General features: G+C 37.3%; 1 protein-coding gene across 3 annotated transcripts in view; it reads left to right on the top strand.

Annotated features, from left to right (window-relative positions):
• KIF13B (kinesin family member 13B) overlaps positions 1-21,101 on the top strand; it is a 196,123-nt gene that overhangs the window by 116,946 nt on the left and 58,076 nt on the right. For all 3 annotated transcript variants that reach the window (XM_032855722.1, XM_032855721.1, XM_032855720.1), the window contains exons 19-28: positions 2,462-2,608; positions 3,803-3,952; positions 4,231-4,359; positions 9,828-10,001; positions 12,007-12,164; positions 13,115-13,247; positions 17,524-17,670; positions 18,328-18,357; positions 19,916-20,015; positions 20,577-20,703. In XM_032855722.1, coding sequence (XP_032711613.1) covers positions 2,462-2,608; positions 3,803-3,952; positions 4,231-4,359; positions 9,828-10,001; positions 12,007-12,164; positions 13,115-13,247; positions 17,524-17,670; positions 18,328-18,357; positions 19,916-20,015; positions 20,577-20,703 — 1,295 coding nt within the window. The remainder of the gene's footprint in view (positions 1-2,461; positions 2,609-3,802; positions 3,953-4,230; positions 4,360-9,827; positions 10,002-12,006; positions 12,165-13,114; positions 13,248-17,523; positions 17,671-18,327; positions 18,358-19,915; positions 20,016-20,576; positions 20,704-21,101) is intronic.

Below are 21,101 nucleotides of genomic sequence, written 5' to 3'. Positions count from 1 at the left end.
TTTTTTTTTTTTTAAAGATTTTATTTATTTATTTGACAGAGAGATCACAAGTAGGCAGAGAGGCAGGCAGAGAGAGAGGAGGAAGCAGGCTCCCCGCTGAGCGGAGAGCCCGACGCGGGGCTCGATCCCAGGATCCTGGGATCACGACCTGAGCCGAAGGCAGAGGCTTTAACCCACTGAGCCACCCAGGCGCCCCAGGAGAGAGTCTTTTTTAATTCAGGCTGGATCTTTCCGCATTTATCCAAGACGACCTTTTGTTTTTGGACCGGAAAGGTTCATTTCAGTTCATGTCTTGCCCCTGCTGTGAACTCTGTTGTTTGTTCTGGTCTAACTCCTGGCTTTGTACTCCTTTTTCTCTCTCTCACTTTCTCTCTCTCTCGTGATTTTGGTAAGAGACAGAAATTTCTTTTTTTACTTTTTTCCAGTTCTTCTTGTAGTTGCTGGAGGGCCAAGTCTTGATGCTGCAGGATATTGCTGGCTGCCGTTTCCTCCCTGTTCTAGTATTCTCCACCTGCAGTACCACTCTGTGTGGATCCCTGATGAGCTTTTTGTATTTATTCCCTAGTAGGCTGTGTAGAAGGTAGAAGGGCCTTTAGAGTAGAGAGAATGGCAATTTTTGAGCTTCAGATTTCAGAATCTTTGTTCATGTGCATTCTCTTTCTTTGAAAATGATTATAGGCAAGATGGTAAAGCAGCGTTGGTGTATTTCACAGTTCCTTGAAATTCTGAGTAGATCGATCCAAATAGTTGATAATTATCCAATAAATCTAAACTGATAGATAACTGATAGATATGTCTCTACACATGGGGTATTTTTATTTTCTTCTTGTGGTTTTAAAAAGTTTAAAAACTGTTTTCATATTAAAAACACATTGCTTTGGGTTACCTGGATGACACAGTCGGTTGGGCATCCAACTCTTGGTTTCAGCTCAGGTCATGATCTCAGGGTCCTGAGTTCAAGCCTCATGTAAGGCCCTGAGCTCAGTGTGGAGTCTGCTTGAGAATTTTTTCTGCCCCTCTTCCTCTGACCCTCCCACTTGTGTTCTCTCTCTCTCTCTCTGTCTTTAAAATAAATAAAATCTAAAAAACCCCCAAAAACCAAAAAACCCACCTTGCTTTTACAAGCTGGAAAAACTTCATTAAATTCTAGGTTTTTTTCTGGGGAAATTCATATAACATAAAATTAACCATTTTATTTTTTTTTTTTTTTTTTTTTTTTAAAGATTTTATTTATTTATTTGATAGACAGAGATCACAAGTAGACGGAGAGGCAGATAGAGAGAGAGAGAGGAGGAAGCAGGCTCCCTGCTGAGCAGAGAGCCCGATGCGGGACTCGATCCCAGGACCCTGAGATCATGACCTGAGCCGAAGGCAGCGGCTTAACCCACTGAGCCACCCAGGCGCCCGTAAAATTAACCATTTTAAAGTGAATAGTTCAGGGGTACCTGGGTGGCTCAGTTGGTTAAGAGTCCAACTCTTGATTTTGGTCAAGATTTCAGGGTTGTGAGATTGAGCCCCACTCTGTGCTGGGCACTGAGCATGGAGCCTGCTTAAGATTCTCTCTCTCTGTCTGCCCCTCCCTCCTTCTCTCTTTAAAAAAAAAAAGAAAAAAAGTGAACCATTCAGTGGCATTTTGTCCACAGTGTTGTGTGACCAGCATCTTTAGTTCATACTGTTTTTATTTATTGGAGAGAGCAAGACAGAGATAGTGAGATGGACAGGAATAGTGAGAAGCAGGCTACCTGCTGAGCAGGGAGCCTGATGCTGGACTCAATCCCAGGACTCTGGAATAATGACCTGAGCCGAAGCAGCTGCTTAACCAACTGAGACACCCAGGCAACCCATACTATTTTTTAAATTTTGTATCTGAACTATGTGTATTTACAGATTGATATAATTTGTTGCCTCCAATTACCATTTACAGTTTGCTCTTTTAAACATTTTCTGTTTTGAACCACATTAAGATACTACCCATTCAAAAAATTTTTTAAATTCAAACTATTGAAGGGTAAAAGATCATATCCTAGCTGTCCATCCCAGCAGACTTTTCCCCTGTCATTCAGTGCTTATGACTCTTTTTCTACCCATAGATACTCTCTGGTCAGATGATGGCTTGATTTTTTTGATTTCCCATTAAACATGATTTAATCTTTTGGGTTTTAAATTTAAATTTATATCCCATTTACTATAGGAATAACCTATATGAATAATTTACTATATAAATTTACTTTTTAAATCACATCTAATTTATATACTTAAATTCAAATTTTGATCACAGCTGAATATAATGGCATTATATTAAGCTTAAAAGGTACCTGAGAAGTTTTGCAGTGAACTGAATAGAGAAGGATAGCAATTCCGTTTTGGTTGGTGGCATTTGATGGTGGGTATAGAATGTTCAGAGTTGGCTTCCATGGTGGATATCTTTGTGTTTCACATGGTCACTCTTAATGTTTTACAGCGAGGCTCTCTTCTTAGTGAACCTGCAATCCAGGTGAGAAGAAAAGGAAAAGGAAAACAGATTTGGTCTTTAGAAAAACTGGACAATAGGTTGCTGGATATGAGAGACCTTTATCAGGAGTGGAAGGAGTGCGAAGAAGATACCCCGGTAAGTTATCTGAGAAAAATGACCAAACTGGTCATCAGAGAAGAAACCAAGCAGGAAGGAGCTTACCTATTTTTAGGGAAGAATTGTTCATTCTGCTAAAATAGTAATCCTATTTCTAGAATAATTTTAATCCTCTAAATTGTTTGGCTAATCAGGAATCTTAATAACCTATTTTTCTAGCATCTTCTTTCTTCTTCTCTTTTGTGTTCTCTGGATTTCTAGTAGACTCTTCTACATTCCATTCTGACCTCTGTTGGTGTCACATGTGTCTGCTTCTGTACTGAACTGTGAATTTACTTAGGACAAAGACCAGGCCTTATTATCTCTCTTCCCATTTCCCTACACATTTAACCTCACAAATAGAAATCTGCAGTATCTCTTTTTTTAATAGAACATCAGTGGTATCTTAATATTTATACTACTAAGAGCACATATGGAAGGAGTTTTGATCCTACAGTGGGTTCTATAGAGCTGTACTCTGGAACTTTACCCTCAAGTTGTAGGTTTTCCATTTAGGTCAGCCATGTACTTGTGCATATTTTAAAACAGAAATACATGTTATGTATATTTTTACAGTTTTTTAAATCTGCTGGTGTTGTTTCCATATAGAGTTGTTTACTTAGCCTCTTATTTTTTATTTTTATTTTTTAGCCTCTTGTTTTTAAAAAAAAAATTATTTGTTCCAGATTATCATCAATAAGATTGACTTTTTGTAGTTGGATGACATTTTTTCTTAAATTTTTTTCCTTCTTTCTTCTGTACTCCTCTTGTATTTCAGCCCAGAAATAAAACATCAACAAATTACAAAAAAGCAAACCACACTCGTGGAAGGGGGTCAGCTCTCGTTAGTAGCCCTGCATCTTATCATTTGGCAGGAACGAGTACAATAAACATGAATGAAAACTAAAGAGTACTTTTGTGCACTCAACTCCTTTTTCTAGTCAGTTGGTTTTCCCTATTTTCATGGCAAGATTTCCACATAAAGGAGAAGAGAAACGTCATGATATATTATTAAGATGGCTGTCATGGGTGAAAGAGGCTGACCACTGTTCTAATGGGAGTGAGGAAGAGAAAGTGTGTTGTGCTTAAGCTAAATTTAATGACTTTATGAGAGGCCATCAATAAGTGGTAGTAGGTTGAATTGATTCATTTTAAGTAATTTCTGAAATTGTGATGTTCCAAATCTCTTTAAAGGTCATACGGTCTTACTTCAAGCGTGCTGATCCATTCTATGATGAGCAGGAAAATCACAGTCTCATTGGGGTGGCGAATGTTTTCCTCGAGTCCCTCTTCTATGACGTGAAGTTACAGTATGCTGTTCCAATTGTCAACCAGAAAGGAGAGGTACGTTTTCTCTTCATGCCTTGTGTCCCTCAGAGAAAAATTTAAGAAACAGTGGGGTGGTGACAGTATATTGTTGTGACTCTTTTTCATTAATAATGACAAGAGCTGTTTATGTGTATTATTAATACTTGTGTTTCCATCTGCTTGATGGTGATTATTCCAAAAACTTTGAGGGAAAGTAACTGTTAGAACCTAGGCTTTTAAGTTCTCAACCATTTGACTCTAAACAGAAGAAAAAACAAAATCTGGAAACATTACCTGCTTCTCTGTTGTTCCAGGTGGCAGGTCGGCTGCATGTCGAGGTGATGCGAATCAGTGGTGACATTGGGGAAAGAATTGCTGGAGGTGATGACACCTCAGACCTCTCCTGTGATAAGGAAACCCAGGAGAATAGACTTGTGTGCATGGTAAGTCCCAGTTTCATTTAGAAGTAGTGTCAGTGCAGCTGATTTTGAGGATTGTGGCTATTTAGACAATACTGTGTTCTTTTTCGAACTTTGAAATATCTGTCTCTAAATAAACCTTTCGTATTGGTATTCCAGAAACCATATTTCATCATATATATTGATTTACCAGTTAGCTAGGTACTTCCACTGTCTTCCTTTGTGAAGCCTTGGATAAGTCACCTCTTTCTTCTGGACCATTCTGCTCCAAAGTTACATGGGTTTCTGTTTATCTGAACTTCTCTCTAGAGAAGCACACTTTTTTCATGTAAGTTTCCTCCTCCTGTTGGACCTCTTGATTGCTGCTGTTGCTCAAGATTTATCCTAGCCCTGATCCTGTTCCTAAGCTCCTATTGTAATCATTCTTCACACTGTTTTTCCTTACGTGTTTTGTTCCTCTTCATCCATGTGCCTTTGCGTATGCTATTCGAGCATGTGCCAGTCTCAAACCCTGCTCTTTCCATCCTTCCCAGATATGCCATTCGTTGCAAGTTATCTGTCAGACGTCATACTAGAAATATAAAGATGAATGATACAGGATTTCTTCTCTTAAGGAGCAACCTGTGTATTTTTTGTGAGTGTGTAGAGGGACACACAAGTGAACAGAAGACTCCCAATATTGTGTGACCCAGGTGCTCTGAGAGAGGTAGACAAGACATGTTTGGGGACAGAGAGGAGAGGTAATTAATTAAGAGAGTAAAGTCTGTGGAAAATTTCTGGAAACATGACTCAGAGTGAACTTGAAGGAGAGCATGTTATGTAAAACTCTTTCTCCATAGGGTGCTGTGCTTTTCTCATGGATAATTGGTAGGTAGATATTAAGTAGGTAATTATATTCCTGAACTCTTACCCAATTGGTGTAGATAGTGCTGCCTGTGTCACTCATTATGACACTGAAAAATATCCCCTCATACATTTCCAAACACACCCTAGCTGGGCCAGCATGCTGTCGGCTAAGAATCACTGGAGGAACCAGTTAAAAGATTTTTAAGGAAGAGAAATCCTCAAGGGTTATAGGAATAATGTATAAGTGAGAAGAAGACCATTCAAAGATGCAGTGAAAGAAGCCTAAACTTAATTCTAATTTCATAGTCCATCCTCGGTCCAGTCCTGTATCTCAGTAAGTATTTCTAGAATTGGAGTTAATACTGAAAGGAGAAAGTGAGGCATTCGCTGAAAGCTATGGGGAAGCCTTAGCTGTTAGAGACGGCCTTCTTTCCGTGGGTCTTTGCATGTATTAAGAAGGCCCCAGATGTTTAAGATGCTTCAGAATGAGCGGGGGAGAATTCTTAGTTCATTAAAAGGTTAATCTTTGATGGTGTTATTCTTGTTTTTAGAACATTTTTTCTGAAATTACAAGGTTACCGAAGGTTGAGACATAGGCTTGATGACTCCATAATGGCCCATTTCAAAGGTGACAGATTAGTAAACGCAGCTGTGTAAAAGTTAACATCAGTACAAGGATGCTGTCTCACTTGGGAAAGTCACCACTGAAAAAAAGTAGAATATCCTGGGTAACATAAGCTTTTTTTTTTTTTTAAGAAAAAACAAAGTTAAAATATCTTGACACTGTTTTAGTGGAAGATAGCAAACATGTGCAAATGTAGTGAGAAAAGTGTTACTGACCCCCACCCAACCTCCCTCAGCATCAACTCACCATCAGTCTTACTTCATTCATCTGCCTAATAAGCCTCTCTGTGCTGTCCCCTTGCCCTGGGTGATTTTGAAGCTATTCCAGACATGGTATTTCATCTATAGTAGTTAAGTATGTATCTCTAAAAGAAGAGTACTTAAACCATTATATCATAACTAAAAATGAATACTTCCTTAATATGAGACACGCAAGTCAAGTTCCTTGATTGTCTTGTTTGCTGTGTCTCTGGCATCTATCCTAATCTTTAGGCGCTGACACTTGCGCTTGCTTGTTTCTTCTCTCTCATTCTCTCTCTTTCTCTCATACCCTACCGTTTATTTATTGTAGATACTGGGTTGTTGTCTTGTATTTTCTCATAATCTGGATTTGGCTGATTGGTATTATTTAACGTATTAAGATCTGTTTGCTGTAAATTGGTAGTTAGATACGAAGGTGTTGTAAGGGGAATGGGTAGCAAGGACATTTTATAGGTAGTGGGGTGTTCTGCCATCAGAAGATACATTATGTCTGGTGTCCTTTGAGGGATATTAGCAGTCATTGATGATTATACCTATATATTTCATGAGAAGTTAGAAAAGAATGATACTATAACCCTGTCACTCCTCATTCATTAACTAGAATTCTTTTCTAGAAAGAGGCATCCTATTTCAGCCACTATTTGCACCTCAGAGATACAATTTTATAGAGGAAGGGCAGGGTAAATGCTCCATTCTTTTCTCCTTTTTTAAAAAAAACATGATTTTCAAAATAATTGTCTCCTACTAATATACAAAAGTGACTAGTGAGATTTTATTTTGTTTTTAGTCCAAATATCGTTATAAACTCTTTGGTGTAAGCATATTTGATGTGATTCGATCCGTATATTTATTACCTATCTCAAAGCTCACATGATCCCATCTTTGACGTGTGGGCTCCCCTCTGGAGTCCTTTTGACACAACCCTAACTGTCATAGACTATATAGGCTAGCTTTCTTGCTTTCAGGTATGAGGAATATTCTAGTCCCATCCTAGACGTTTCCTATCCCAGCCTGGAATCAGCCATCTCTTTAAGGAACCTGGTTCCTTTCAGTGGGAAGTGGTTTTTAGAGACCATATTCTAAGCATGTAATAGTCTTTTTTGTTGAAGAAGGAAGACAGACTGTATGACAATAAACAAAACATAGGTGGAAAAAATAAAATCAGTCTGGGACATGTAACAATAATAGGTGATAAGTACCACCAGCTTATAAAAGCAGTCTGGTTCTATTTTTCTATGATGAAAATAAGTATGCACATATTAACATGTTGATATTTTAAATTACATTAAATTAAATGAGTATGTTTTAAAACCCTCAGCAGCATGTCTTCTGACATTCCTGAGCTTTATAGTGAGCAGTAGCAAGTCAAAGTCTGTGGTATTCTGACACCTTGTGGTGATTCTGATTTGTGTATGCAGAAACTTAAAAAAACAAAATCTATGTTCTGGATATCAGGATATTCTCATTCCTGATATTCTTCATTCCTGGCAATCTTATTCCTGATAAGTTGCCTTTAGGATATAGATCAGCATATGAAATCTTATAAGTTATTTCAACCTTAAAATTGAGATTGATTTCTTAGAAAAAATACTGGCTTTCAGATGGAATTTAATCATAAAGAAGTATGTTTCCAACATCTGTCCACTCAATGCTTTGATGTGTTTTCATTCATTTTATTCCATTGGTATGGTCAGTTCTCACTCCAGTATCATTAGGTAGCTATCCTGTTTCACGTAGGAGAAGTCTCAGCCTAAGAAAACTAAGAATTTAATCTGCTCAAAAACAGAAACTAATATATGGCAGAGTTTTATTTAGATCTATGTTCTACAGAAATCTTGTAATTTTTTTAAAAGATTTTATTTATTTATTTGACAGAGATCACAAGTAGGCAGAGAGGCAGGCAGAGAGAGAGGAAGGGAAGCAGGCTCCCTTGAGCAGAGAGCCTGATGCAGGGCTCGATCCCACCACGATCCTGAGATCATGACCCAATCTGAAGGCAGAGGCTTAATGCACTGAGCCACCCAGGCGCCCCACTGAGCCACCCAGGCGCCCTGAAATCTTGTAGTCTTATCAAATATCATGTTGTCTCACCTTGAAGAATATAATAAAAAATTTTAAACACTTAATGAAAAAGTGATGGTTTTTAGAATGAACAAAAAATTAATTGCTGAACACTGAATTCTCTGTTGGGTTTAGACGAATAAAATGCATTAGTCAGTCTGGTTTTTTGTAGCCTGTTGTGGAATTGCTGTCTAAATGTTTCAAACTGTTGTTGCCATTGTTGGGAAAAATGAGTAAAAATAGGAGTTCTCAACCATTGCTTACCCATTATGTACCCGGTATAGAAGAAAATAGTCATCTGATTTGCCTGGTATTCTGTGTTATTATTAATGCTTCCTGAAATGTTAAGACAATTGTATTTGTGATTGTATTTGCTGAACTGTTATCAACGTTGGTCACATATTCAATTTTATTTTTTGATAAATTTATTTACTGGAGGCACAGCATATTATGCAATGTGCAGGAAGTGATCAAGTGAAGAACATAAGAAAGATCAATGCCCAGTCATATGAAAGTCAGCCCATAATCAAATATAAAGTCAGAATTTAGTTTTGGTTCATTAATTTTATTTTATTTTTTATTTATTTATTTATTTTTAATATTTTATTTATTTATTTGACAGAGATCACAAGTAGGCAGAGAGACAGGCAGAAAGATAGAGGAGGAAGCAGGCTCCCCACTGAGCACAGAGCCCGATGCGGGGCTCGATCTCAGGACCCTGGGATCATGACCCGAGCCGAAGGCAGAGGCTTTAACCCTCTGAGCCACCCAGGTGCCCCTGGTTCATTAATTTTAGAATTTAGTTTCCTTCATAGTTGGGAGTTTTGGAATGTCACAACTTACCACAGAAATTGGAGCTTAAAAATCAAGCTGACACTGCCTGCCAAAAGAAATATTTAGAATTTTTGACTGCTTTAAAATCCATTATGGGCATTTATTCCTGGCACATTTGGGTCTGATTAGACATGTATTTCTAATTGTATATGGTTATCACAAAACCTTACACTCCCGCAGTCCAGGGCACATTTCCTTTGATTCATCTCCCCTAAATCTGCATGTAGAAGGCCCTCTGTAAGAATTGGTACAGAGATGGTCAGCATTCACCATCTTTAATCCCCTTCCCTTTGTCCCTCCAGAGCTTCAAAGTATATCCTGATGCCTTTAAAATTTAACAAAAAATCCTCTAGTAGCATATAACTTTCTACTTAGAATCTTGTTCTTTTTTAGCCTTCAGAATATCAAATAAATGTTTTTTGCTCTTTACTGAATATTCCCTATTGGCACATATGCTGATTTCATTCTTCATTCATCATTCTTAGCAGTCTTATGTTTTTGGGATATATCCGTAGTTAGCCAAATTCATATCATTGATTGGTATTGATGGTTGAGAACTTCGCTTTTCTGAGTTGATTATTATTATTATAATATGATGATGATGATGATGTTATAAGAAACTAGAATTGGCCTGAAATGTTTGAAAACATCCAAGTTATAGTCAAGGTCATTTTACCCTCTGTCAACTTCTTACTAAATATGACAGTTGTTGTCACCATTTCCCAGATGAAGAAATACAGCCCCAGAGTGAAGGGGATTTGGTTAACAAAAACCGGTAGTGACACAGTCAAGACTGGGACCCATTATCTGACTCAAGATACTTGTACCTTTTCTGAGTTAAAAACAGAGCCTTCCCTTTCCTTCAGGTTAAAATACTCCAAGCCACTGGGTTGCCACAGCATCTGTCCCACTTTGTGTTCTGCAAGTACAACTTTTGGGATCAACAGGAGCCAGTAATTGTTGCACCTGAAGTTGATACCTCCTCCTCCTCTCCTGTCAGCAAGGAGCCTCAGTGCATGGTTGTCTTTGATCATTGCAATGTAAGTTTGTTTTCCAGACTGGGCCAGCATTTGATTACTTAGGTAAAAACAAAACTGTAAAGTGGGCATTATTTTGTTACTAATTTGATATCAATATATATCTTGTATCAGAGTTTCTTAGAGTGTGGTTGGAGTCAGAAACCAAAATGTCATCAGTACATTACATACCTTAAATTAACACAGTGTTATATGTCAGTTATATCTCGGTAAAGCTGGGTGACAGACGCTAAAGTGTCAGTGCTTTTAACTCTTCCTCCACAGTCAAAATTTACTGTTGTGTGAATATGGATACAGCTGACCCTTGCCCAACACAGGTTGTAAATGTGTTTCCTCTTCCTTTTGGTTTTCTTTTTTTAATTTTTAATGTTTTACTTACTTTTAATTAATTAATTTTGGGGTGGGGAGGGGCAGAGGAAGAGAGAGAGAATCAAGCAGGGTCCATGCAGAGTGTGGAGCCTTATGTGGGGCTCAGACTCATGACCCTGAGATCATGACCTGAGCCAAAATCAAGGGTTGGATGCTTAACTTACTGAGCCACCCAGGCACACCCCCCCTTTTTAGTTTTCTTAATAACATTTTCTTTTCCCTAGCTTACTTTGTTGTAAGAATGCGGTATATAATATACATAACATACAAAATATGTGTTAATCAACTGTTTATGTTATTGGGAAGGCTTTCTGGTCAACAGTAGGCTATTAGTAGTTACATTTTGAGGGAGTCATAAGTAATGTGTGGATTTTTGACTGCACAGGGGTTTGGTGCCTGTTATTCCAACATTGTTTAAGGGTCAGCTCTATATACCCTTCTCAAAGGAACCCATGTTTTGTATTAGATTACTGGAGAAATTGTCATCTAAAAAGTTTAAGAAACTGGTATTTAGAGAAAGTGAAGATAGAAAAGAGACAAGAATGAACTTTATCGAATACCTAATGCTCTGTTAAGCACTTTATGATATTCTTTCATTTGATCTTTATCACGGTTGTATTTGATAATGGTATTTTTTTGTTTCAGCAGAAGCAGCTGGTACAGAGGAATCAGTTAACCCATGGCTAGTCAGACTCTTGATTTTTTTTTTCTTAACTGTGCCACAGTTAATCCATCTCATTGTTTTCAAGGGAGTGGTCTCTTTCTAATCTATTTAAAACATAGAAATACCCTTTAGTGTGTTAAAGATTGAAAGAGAGAGTGATAGTGAAAGAGAAGTATAGGTTCTATGACTTTTTACAATAAACTGTTTTAGAGCTTAGTAATTACTAAAATGCTATCATATATATCTTGTAAAGATGGACAGATTGGGAGAATTTTTAAAAATTAGGTGATTTTATTTGCACTGATCATTATTTATTTCCTTACTCTCTTGTTATTAGAGATAAAATTAACTTCCTAAAAGCTAGGAAAAATTGTTACCCTAACGCATTGCTACCATACTGCATCTAGTAACTTTTATATCAAGACATTGTAGATCATTGTTGAAATTTTTAATATAATTATTAGTACTTTAAAAATAGCTTCCTAAATTTTGCTAAGAAAATAGAATATAATGCTGGTCTTTCACAATAGATTTTCAAGGTGAAAAAAAAATTTTTTTTTTAAAGATTTTATTTATTTATTTGACAGAGAGAGATCACAAGTAGACGGAGAGGCAGGCAGAGAGAGAGAGAGAGAGAGAGAGGGAAGCAGGCTCCCTGCTGAGCAGAGAGCCCGATGTGGGACTCGATCCCAGGACCCTGAGATCATGACCTGAGCCGAAGGCAGCGACTTAACCCACTGAGCCACCCAGGCGCCCCTGAAAAATATTTTTAAAAATCAGATTTATAATTATGTTTGAAGTCAAGAACGTCAGACCATCTGAGCATTCATTATGCACATTAGATGACAGTTCTGTTCTATAACTAAAACATTTTTTTTCATTTCTCTTCTCCATGAATTGGGTGTATGGTAGTGGATATAAGTGATCATAAGGTTACCATAAAGTACTTCCTCCTCTGTAATTATTTTCTTTCAGGAGTTTTCTGTTAACATTACTGAAGACTTCATTGAACATCTTTCAGAAGGGGCATTGGCAATTGAAGTATATGGCCATAAGATGAATGATCCTCGGAAAAACCCAGCCCTGTGGGATTTGGGGATTATCCAAGCAAAAACACGTAGTCTTCGAGACAGGTGAATTTTGGATATCCTTCTGATTCCATTTATAATTTTGAAGACTTACTAGAGATTAATACTGCCATTTATAAAGATAGCCCTTTCCTGAGCATTACCAGTATTCCAGGGATAGATGCTATTGTTTCCAGGGTATTTATAGCACATTTAAACTTCCTTACAGGAGTGAACTTTGAAGAGTGATGGAAGAGATACTAAATGTGGAGTTAGTTAAGAATAAAGAGTGAATGAATTTTTGGAGAATAGTTGCTTATTCTGAATTACTTCTAGTTAATCAACTGCAGGGAGAATGGATCAAGATATTCTCTAGAATTCAGGTTTTACTTACGTTGTCTTTAGTGCAATGTTCTTTTGAAATGCCGTTAGTCATTGAAGGAGGCAGGTATTTGTACCAGGATTTTAAAAAGACTGTTAAAATGGAATGGCTGAAGGGGGGTATTCGTGCTTTCCGTCTTATTGTAGAAGAGATCCAGATTTTCTCTTTTTCTTGTTTTGGGTTTAGAATGTTTCAGCACATCCTTAACTAGCATTGAGGGTTTTTTTCTTGATTCTGTTATTAATCTGAGCAAAGATTCTTTTCAAGTTACTAAATCGAGCATATATATCACTACCTTTATCTATGTGAAGATAATCATTGTACTTTTCTTCTGGACCTCTGATTACCATATTTAGATTTTTGAGTAACCACTTTGAAATAGATTTGTAATTATCATACCTTTTTGAACAAACGGAAGGAACCATTTCTAGTTCTGATGTTAAATTTGTTTAATTTTGGTTTAATTATATTTGCTAGTATATATTTGTATATTACTCATTGAACTACAGGTCATTCTACTGAATTATTCTGTTTGGAGGTCATTATCATTGTTAGTTTCCATGTGAAGGATCCTAAGCTGCCTGTATTGAAATAGAAATGTATGATTTTCCAAGAACTTCCAACTATTTCCTAGATGGAGTGAAGTTACCAGAAAAGTGGAGTTCTGGGTCCAAATCTTGGAACAGAATGAGAATGGCGAATACTGCCCTGTAGAAGTAATTTCTGCAAAGGATGTGCCAACAGGAGGAATCTTTCAACTCCGGCAGGTAACAGAATTGTGGAAGTTATCATTCTGAATGCTAATATTAAATTCTTTGGCACTGTAAAGCTTGATACTGGATTCCTGTTAGCAGAAATATCAGATCGGTGATAATGAAATCTAGACTCTCCAAGTCCATCCTTTTATTAAAATTGTCTCCTACTACATATCTGTTTCCTTTCATTTAAAAAAAAAATATGCTAATTATAGGGGCACCTGGGTGGCTGGCTCAGTGGGTTGAGCCTCTGCCTTCGGCTCAGGTCATGATCTCAGGTCTTGGGATCAAGCCCCGCATTGGGCTCTCTGCTCAGCGGAGAGCCTGCTTCCCCCACTCTCTCTCTGCCTGCCTCTCTGCCTACTTGTGATCTCTGTCAAATAAATAAATAAAATCTTTAAAAAAATATATTATTAATTATAATATTTTAAAACCAGCTTCTCAAGTTTGAGTAAGCAAAAAGATAAACTTTAAAGAATGACTTAGAATTGAATTGCAGGAGACCATAGAAACATATGATGCAGTGTTACATTAGAATATTTCTAAAGACAAGGAATAGCAGTGTGACATGGCAGAAAGAATGAGCACTTCACAGGCTAGTAACATGCTAGGGTTCAGTTCTGGTCTCCCACAGCGTAGCCCTAAATCTGTGAGCAAGTTCCGTAACCTCTCAGAACCTTCCCTTAGGTATAAAGTGGAAGTGTGATGATAATACTGAGTTTGTAGGACTAGTATGAGGTTTAGAGATACTGTATGTGAAGCACAGTACTTGATACTTGGAAGGTGAAAGGGTTCTTTTCCTCCTGACACCAGCCATTTCTCTGATTCTCTGCAGGCACCAATGTGGTGTCCCACAATGCAATTCGGTTTTGTGTCAGATGCCACAGGTTTAAGGGCTCAGACTTAAACACAACATTGCCCTCACTGCAGATGCCTGTTGCAAGTATCTGGTCCTCAGTTCTATTCAACATGGCTACAAAGTCAGAGGTTTGCCTAGCTCTCCTCCCCTTTACTTGTTTCTAGTCTTTTTAAATAAAGGATACAACTCAGGAATAGCCCAATGGAAGAGATGCTTGGGACAAAGTCTGGGAAGAGGTATAAGGAGCGTTCATGTCCTCTCAGGGTGTGCCACCCTCCCACCGTCTTGATTTGTCCCCTGCCAGGAAGCTCACTGGACCTCATTGTTTGTAGGCTTTTATGGATGTTCACTATGCAGGCATAAAGCTTGGCTGTGGGTGGTTAACTTGATCTCCATCCCTTCTCTGCTCTGTACAGAGGTTTTGGGGTGGGGCTGACAGTTACAAACTTCCAGTGAAGCCTTGTTTTTTTGTTTGTTTGCTTGTTTTTTGCTACCAGCCCCCTTCCTAAAGCTACCTGGGGGCCTACCAAGAACTGTCAGATTTAAAGTTGCATCATTAAAAGATACACTTATAATTATTATCACTCAGGAAGTTCTGAGAGTTTCAGGAGCTCTCTGCCAGGACCTGAGGACAAAGACCAAATATCTTCCTGGGATATGGCAGGAGGTATTAAATAAATGCAGCTAAGTAGATATGAATGCCTGCCAGAAATCAGTGTAGCAGAGAAATAGGTAGGAATTGTCACTTAACCCCAGGTGGATTATAATCTGTAAAGCGTTTCTGCTGCCAGCTAACGAGAAAATATCTTAGTAGAATTTACATGGGAGATTTGGAAATACTCTTTTTTACTCTATGTTACATCAGTTCAAAATTTAGTAGAATATTATATACCATGATAATTTCTATACTTTAGAACAATGGGAAGATATTAGAATAGCTCTTGAAAATGAATGTTGAAATCATTCAAAGCAGAATTTGAGAAAAGTTTAAAGGAAAAAGAAAGTTTGCTTAAATGTTTAAGTTTCTGAATGTTTCAGAAGGGGAAAGCTGATCAGTGTTTGTTCTCTGACCCCAGCAAGTGGATTTTAGCAAATTCATTCATGTATGGGCAAAGAACTGAAAGGAAAAGGAAATTAGTTTAAACTATAGCATCAGATAGATACATAAAATAGGATTCTTAAGGGTGTGAAGAACATCTTTTTCTGAACATCTGTTAAAGCTATATATATATCTTTTTTGGATGCCTCAGAAATTCGTTCCCTGGAAGGCAAGACCAGATAATTCTCTATGGTTTAGTATAAATAGAATATATAAGTATTTGTCATATTTCTGACAACCCTTACTAAAAGTGTTCAAAGATGACTTGAGTTCATCAGGAAAGGTTCTTTTTTTTGAAGGGTGTTGGTCTTGACGTGGATGCTGAATCAGTAGTGCAATAGCTTTTTTTCATACATAAACAACAAGAATAAAGACACAATGGTTGGAATTAGGTAAATTTGGGGAGAAAGTAACATGTAGGAAGACCTGGAAAGCAGTAAAAGAGGAGATTATAGAAGCATGTGTGGCTTGTTGATAGAAGGACTTGGATGGTAGGCTCATTTGAATTAAAATATTTCAAAACTAGAACCTACTGTTCTTGAACAGTAAAACGGCAGAGGAGAACATATGAAATTGCCTGTTTTGTAGTTTAAAAATGCTCAAATATTAGCAGTTACAGGAAGTTCAACCTGTGAATTTAAGTATACTGCTTAAAAGCTTTTCTGTGGGACAGTAGCTGTTCTGGATCTTTCCCTCCTTTTTCTTTCTGTGCCAACCTTGAACCCTCCCACTACAGTGCCTTGGACTCACCCTCCCAGTGTGGGCCCACATACAGAGTAGGTTACTTTTTGTTTCAAACAAAGTAAACAAACAAAACTGTGGCTAATTGAAATGACTGAACTATTTTAAATTAAAATGTTTTCTGAGGTACTCTTTCCACAAGATACCTGACACATAATCCTTGGAAAATAATCAAAAACAGCTGTAACCCATCTCTTCAAATCTAGTCTTCTGATTAATCATTGCCTAAATTGATTTCCCTGATAACACGAAGCTCTTGGGAATTAAAATCTGATGGAAGAGGGGAAGAGTAACTGACTTAAAGTTATACATGCAGATTCCATTGTTCAAATTCTGTTTTACATCCCTGAAATTCACAAACTGACTTTGAGGTCAGTAATTTGGGAATATGGAGGATCTTCTTGTAAAATACTACTTCGTTATAAACATAGAGGGTCACGTTGTGTTTATTATGAAAGTTTATGTAAGAAGGAACAGCTTCTCTCTGCTCAATTTTTCATTTTGCAGGCCGGTTTTAAATTATTTGGGATTAGAGCGGTGAATCCAGGGTAGTGGTCATCATTCTTATTTCTGACTGCTTATTTTTAAAAGTAGATCATACTATATATTGGTAATCTCTCTCTTTTTTTTTTTTTTAAGGTCTGGTTAACATTGTTTACCATATGCTTTTTTTTTTTTTTTTTTTTGAGAGGTTGAGAGGGCGAGATGGTGGTAGGGGAGGGCTAGAGGGAGAGGAAAAGAGAGAATCTTAAAGCAGGCTCCACACCTAGTATTGAGCCCCATGCAGGACTTGATCTCATGACCCAGAGATCATGAGATCAAGAATTGGATGCTTAACCATCTGAGCCACCCAGATGCCCCAACCATACTTTTTAACTTAATATGTCACATATGTTTTCTTCCAGCAATATTTTAATGACTAATATTATTTTATATTATTATATACACACAGTTTGAACAGTTTTAATTTTGTATATTTAATTGTGTCTGGTTTTTTGTTATTCTTAACATATATTGCTTTAAGATTCCTTATACAACATATGATTATTTACTGAGAGCCGATTCCTAGAAAGTTGAATTGCTGGTCAAGGGATCCTTATATTTTTAAGGCAGATTGCCTTGCAGAAAGCTTTACCAGTTTATATTCCCAGCAACAATGTATGTAATCACCTGATTTATAAACTATGGGCACTATCAGAAATTGCTTTTTAAAAGATAATTGCTAGTTTAGTAAGTGAAAATAAAGATGTATTGTGCTTATTTTAATTTGTATTTTTTATAAGTGAGTTTAACAGTTTTTATTGTCCTTTTCTTTTTTGCATTTCCTTTGTTAGAATGTTTTCTCTTAATGTTTCTTTTTATTGAAAAAGTATGCAAGCCATAAATATTCCATGTCTTTCTATTTGCTGAAAAGGTAAATTATTTTTCCTGATTAGTTTTCCAATTGGTAGTTTACTGCTTAATTTTTAATATATGGTGAAACAATGTCTTCAGAGTTAAACGCTTTCTCAACATCAGCCTGTAGGGGTCTCTCTAAACCAAATTTTTAGAAATTAAACTGATTTTTAAGCAAAATATCTGTGATACAGGGACAGTCGCGGCGAGTCCAAGTGGAAGTGAAGTCTGTGCAGGAATCTGGGACTTTACCATTGATGGAAGAATGTATATTGTCTGTTGGCATTGGATGTGTAAAAGTTAGAACACTGAGATCCCCGAAGACTCATGAGACCTTTCATGTAAGTTTCTGTGCCAGTTATGTTCTTGCTGAAAGACCTAACAAGATAAGAGTGTCTTTTGGAACCTGCCAGAAAACTGCCTTCTCTGAACAATTCTTTCAGTTTTTTCTTTCGTTTTTCTTTGATTTCTTTTTTCTTTCCTTCTTTTTCTTTTTCTTTTCTTTTTTTTTTTTTTTTTACTATATTGCATTTGCATGGAATCGCTGCACTTGCACCAGACTGTTGGTTTTGCCCTGGTAAATGGGAGACTGAGGGTTAAGACATTGAAGTCTCTAGAAATTCCTCGGTTGTCTACTACTGATTAACTTCCCCTATCACCCACCCCCTCTGCAGAAACCCCCTGCTGGCTTGTAAAGACTGTTTGCCAGCAGGTGTTTGATTTCTCCTGGGGAGTGGGACTCTAAAAGCAGCAGGGAAAGTATTGTCCTGGTTCCTGAAAAGGTCAAATGAGTGTTCTTCACTTTCCTATGAGAAGCTTAAGGTTTGACTCCAACTTCCTGAAAACTATAAAAAACCGAGAGTAGGGTGAGCATAGGTGTGAAATAAAATAGTATATTCACTAAATTAGAAAATAGGAAGTATGGAAAAGATTCTGGTTGTTGAGCATAGTCTGACTCTTGGAAAAATGATTGTTTTAGTTTCCAATTTTTCTTTTAGGAGGAAGAGGAGGACATGGACAGCTACCAGGTAAGGAAGTACCTGTTGGCCTCATCAAATGTGCTTGATTCCAGTGCTGAATCACGCATTCCTGAGTCTTGTCATACTGTTACTTAATAACTACACAGTTAATTTTGAATCAAATACTGCTTTTTCTCGAATTAAAACAAGTTTCGTAGACTTCAATGTAGGAAATCATTTGTGACTGTTACCCTTTTCCAAACCTGGAGCTCTGCATCTAAGTTTCCTACAGATCCATTTCTCCAGATCCTTATTCTTGTACTCTTTCTCTCCTTGAGTGGAGTCGCCCACACTTTTCCCTGTAAGAGCTATCTCATAATGAGCCTCAGTCAAACACTTGTTAGGTATTTTCCATCTTCTAAACCAGGTCACCCTTTCCCACTTCCAAGAGTCACACAGGTTTGGTTTTGCCCGCCACCCCTCTTCCTAATCTCCTGCAAGATTTTGTTTATGTCTGTCAAGTTCTATCTTGTTAGTCTTGCTAGTCATTGTTTAGGACTGTCAGAGCTCTTTGGATCCTGATTATGTCATCCAGTGTAGTCACTCTCCTGGCTTTACATCATTATAATTTGATAAAAATGTCTGCCTTCCTATAAGTGACTGATAAAAATATTGGATCAGATAGGGTTAAATACAGAGTCGTATGGCACAACAATAGAGACTTCTTTTAAGCTGACATTATTCCATTAATCATTGTTCTTTGGATGTGATATTTCAGTCATTTATGATTTCATTCAAGTAGATTCATTGCACATTTCTCCATCTTGTCTACAAGAACGTCATGAGCTATTTGGTTAAGTGCTTTAGTGAAATCCAGATACACACTGTATCCTCAGCATTCCACTGATCTACCCAGTCTTGTTAACTTTATTATGAAAGGAAATGAGGCTAGATTGGTATATAGTCGGGTGTTGACTGGTAGAGTTCTTATTCTGGTGATAACGCCCCCTCTCCTTTCCAAAACACCCCCACAAGAAATAAAGGAGAGAAGCATTTACATGCTATTTGTAGAGACCAGTGAAACATGTTGAAGGCTGAAACAGGTTAGAAGTTTGAGGAATTCTTATGATGGTTCCCACAGATATAGAATTGAAGATTATTGGGTAGTATTCATGATTTTTTTTTTTTAGGTTTGCCCTTTTTTTTTTTTTTTTTTGGTAATATCTACCTTCTGTGCAGGGCTCAAACTCACGACCCGGAGATCAAGAGTCATGTGCTCTCCTGATAGCCAGCCAGGTGCCCAAGTATTTGTGATTTTTATCCAGCAGAGGGACATTGTAGATCTTAGTTACTTGGAGTTCTGCCTCTCGAACCAATAGAAATAAAACTGGTTCTAGATATCAGAGGATGCCCTTTCAGAAGCTGTCTTTTTCCAGTAACAGCAGTGCTTTGATTTCTGGAACTTCCTGTTCTGAATAATGATTGGAGTCAACTAGTAGTGGTAATAAACAGATCGATATATAATACTTCACATTTTTGAAGCCTTAGAGTAAGGTAGATGGAGCATTGGTTTCAAATATCTTGTCTTGACATTATATTTGCCATAATTTCCCACGCTTTCTTCCAGGATCGGGATTTAGAGAGACTGCGTCGAAAATGGCTAAATGCGTTAACAAAACGCCAGGAATACTTAGATCAACAACTGCAGAAGCTTGTCAGTAAACATGGTAAGAAAAGCAAGTTGAATATTTCCTCCCCCCCACCAAATCTATGCATAATTAATTTCATTTGCAGCCATATAAATTAGAAGTAGATGGACACATCAATAATGTGTATAGGAATGTTACTTATTAATGTCATATCCTTTCAGAATAACATTTATTTAACTGTAATGATGTCTTTCTGTAAGTTTCCCTTCCATCCCCAACAAAGAGAGAAATACAGTTTGTAAACATTGTCCTTCAAAAATAAATTAAGGAGGATGCTAACGTTCTTGATTTCTTGTCCAAAAGCACCTGAATCCTCTAATTCTGGAAGAAATTATTCATGTGCTGGCCCATGGCGGCCTTCCATGAGCCAGAGATGGCCTTTCTGTAAGAGTACACCAGCTCTTTAGCTTATAGTTCATTTCTTACTGTGATATTTTTTATTACTAATTAGGGAAGTAATAAGTTTTCAGTGAACCCTCATCAACCAGTACTGAATACAGTCAAATCCTATTGATATGCAGGATGAAAGTGTAAATCAACTGAGAAGTCTATATTTGATCTTCATTCTTGATGTTCTAGATAAAACAGAGGATGATGCTGACCGTGAAGCGCAACTTCTAGAGATGAGGCTGACTCTGACTGAGGAGCGAAATGCAGTCATGGTCCCCTCTGCTGGCAGTGGCATTCCAGGGGCCCCAGCAGAATGGTATGAATGCTGCCACATGTCTTCAGACTTTTCAGATGCTCACTGAGCCGCGCACTCTCCATATCAGTTTTGCCTCTGTTTCAACTAATGGAAGACTCATCATAGCATAGGGGGAAAAGTTTGAATTAGAGGAAGTGTTAAATTATTTTCATGAGTTGGAGTAACTATGGCTTAAAACTGTTTTATTAAATAATATTGTTATTGGCCCAAGTAATTAAGAATTCTGAGAATCTAAATCAATATTTAATACCACTGCACTTAGCATTAAAAAAGAAAAGTTAATATGTTAATTACTTGGGTCATTCCCTTAAAAGACCATTCGGTCATAATAAAATTGCATCTCCAGGAGTTTTTGGTTTTGTGCTGGCTTAAACTGTACTGTCAGCAAATGTTCTGTG

This window comes from Lontra canadensis, unplaced genomic scaffold, assembly GCF_010015895.1.
Source record: "Lontra canadensis isolate GAN:19392208 unplaced genomic scaffold, GSC_riverotter_1.0 scaffold10, whole genome shotgun sequence".
Lineage (NCBI taxonomy): Eukaryota > Metazoa > Chordata > Mammalia > Carnivora > Mustelidae > Lontra > Lontra canadensis.
Note: the sequence above shows the minus strand (reverse complement) of the source record. Positions and strands in the feature narration are given on the sequence as shown.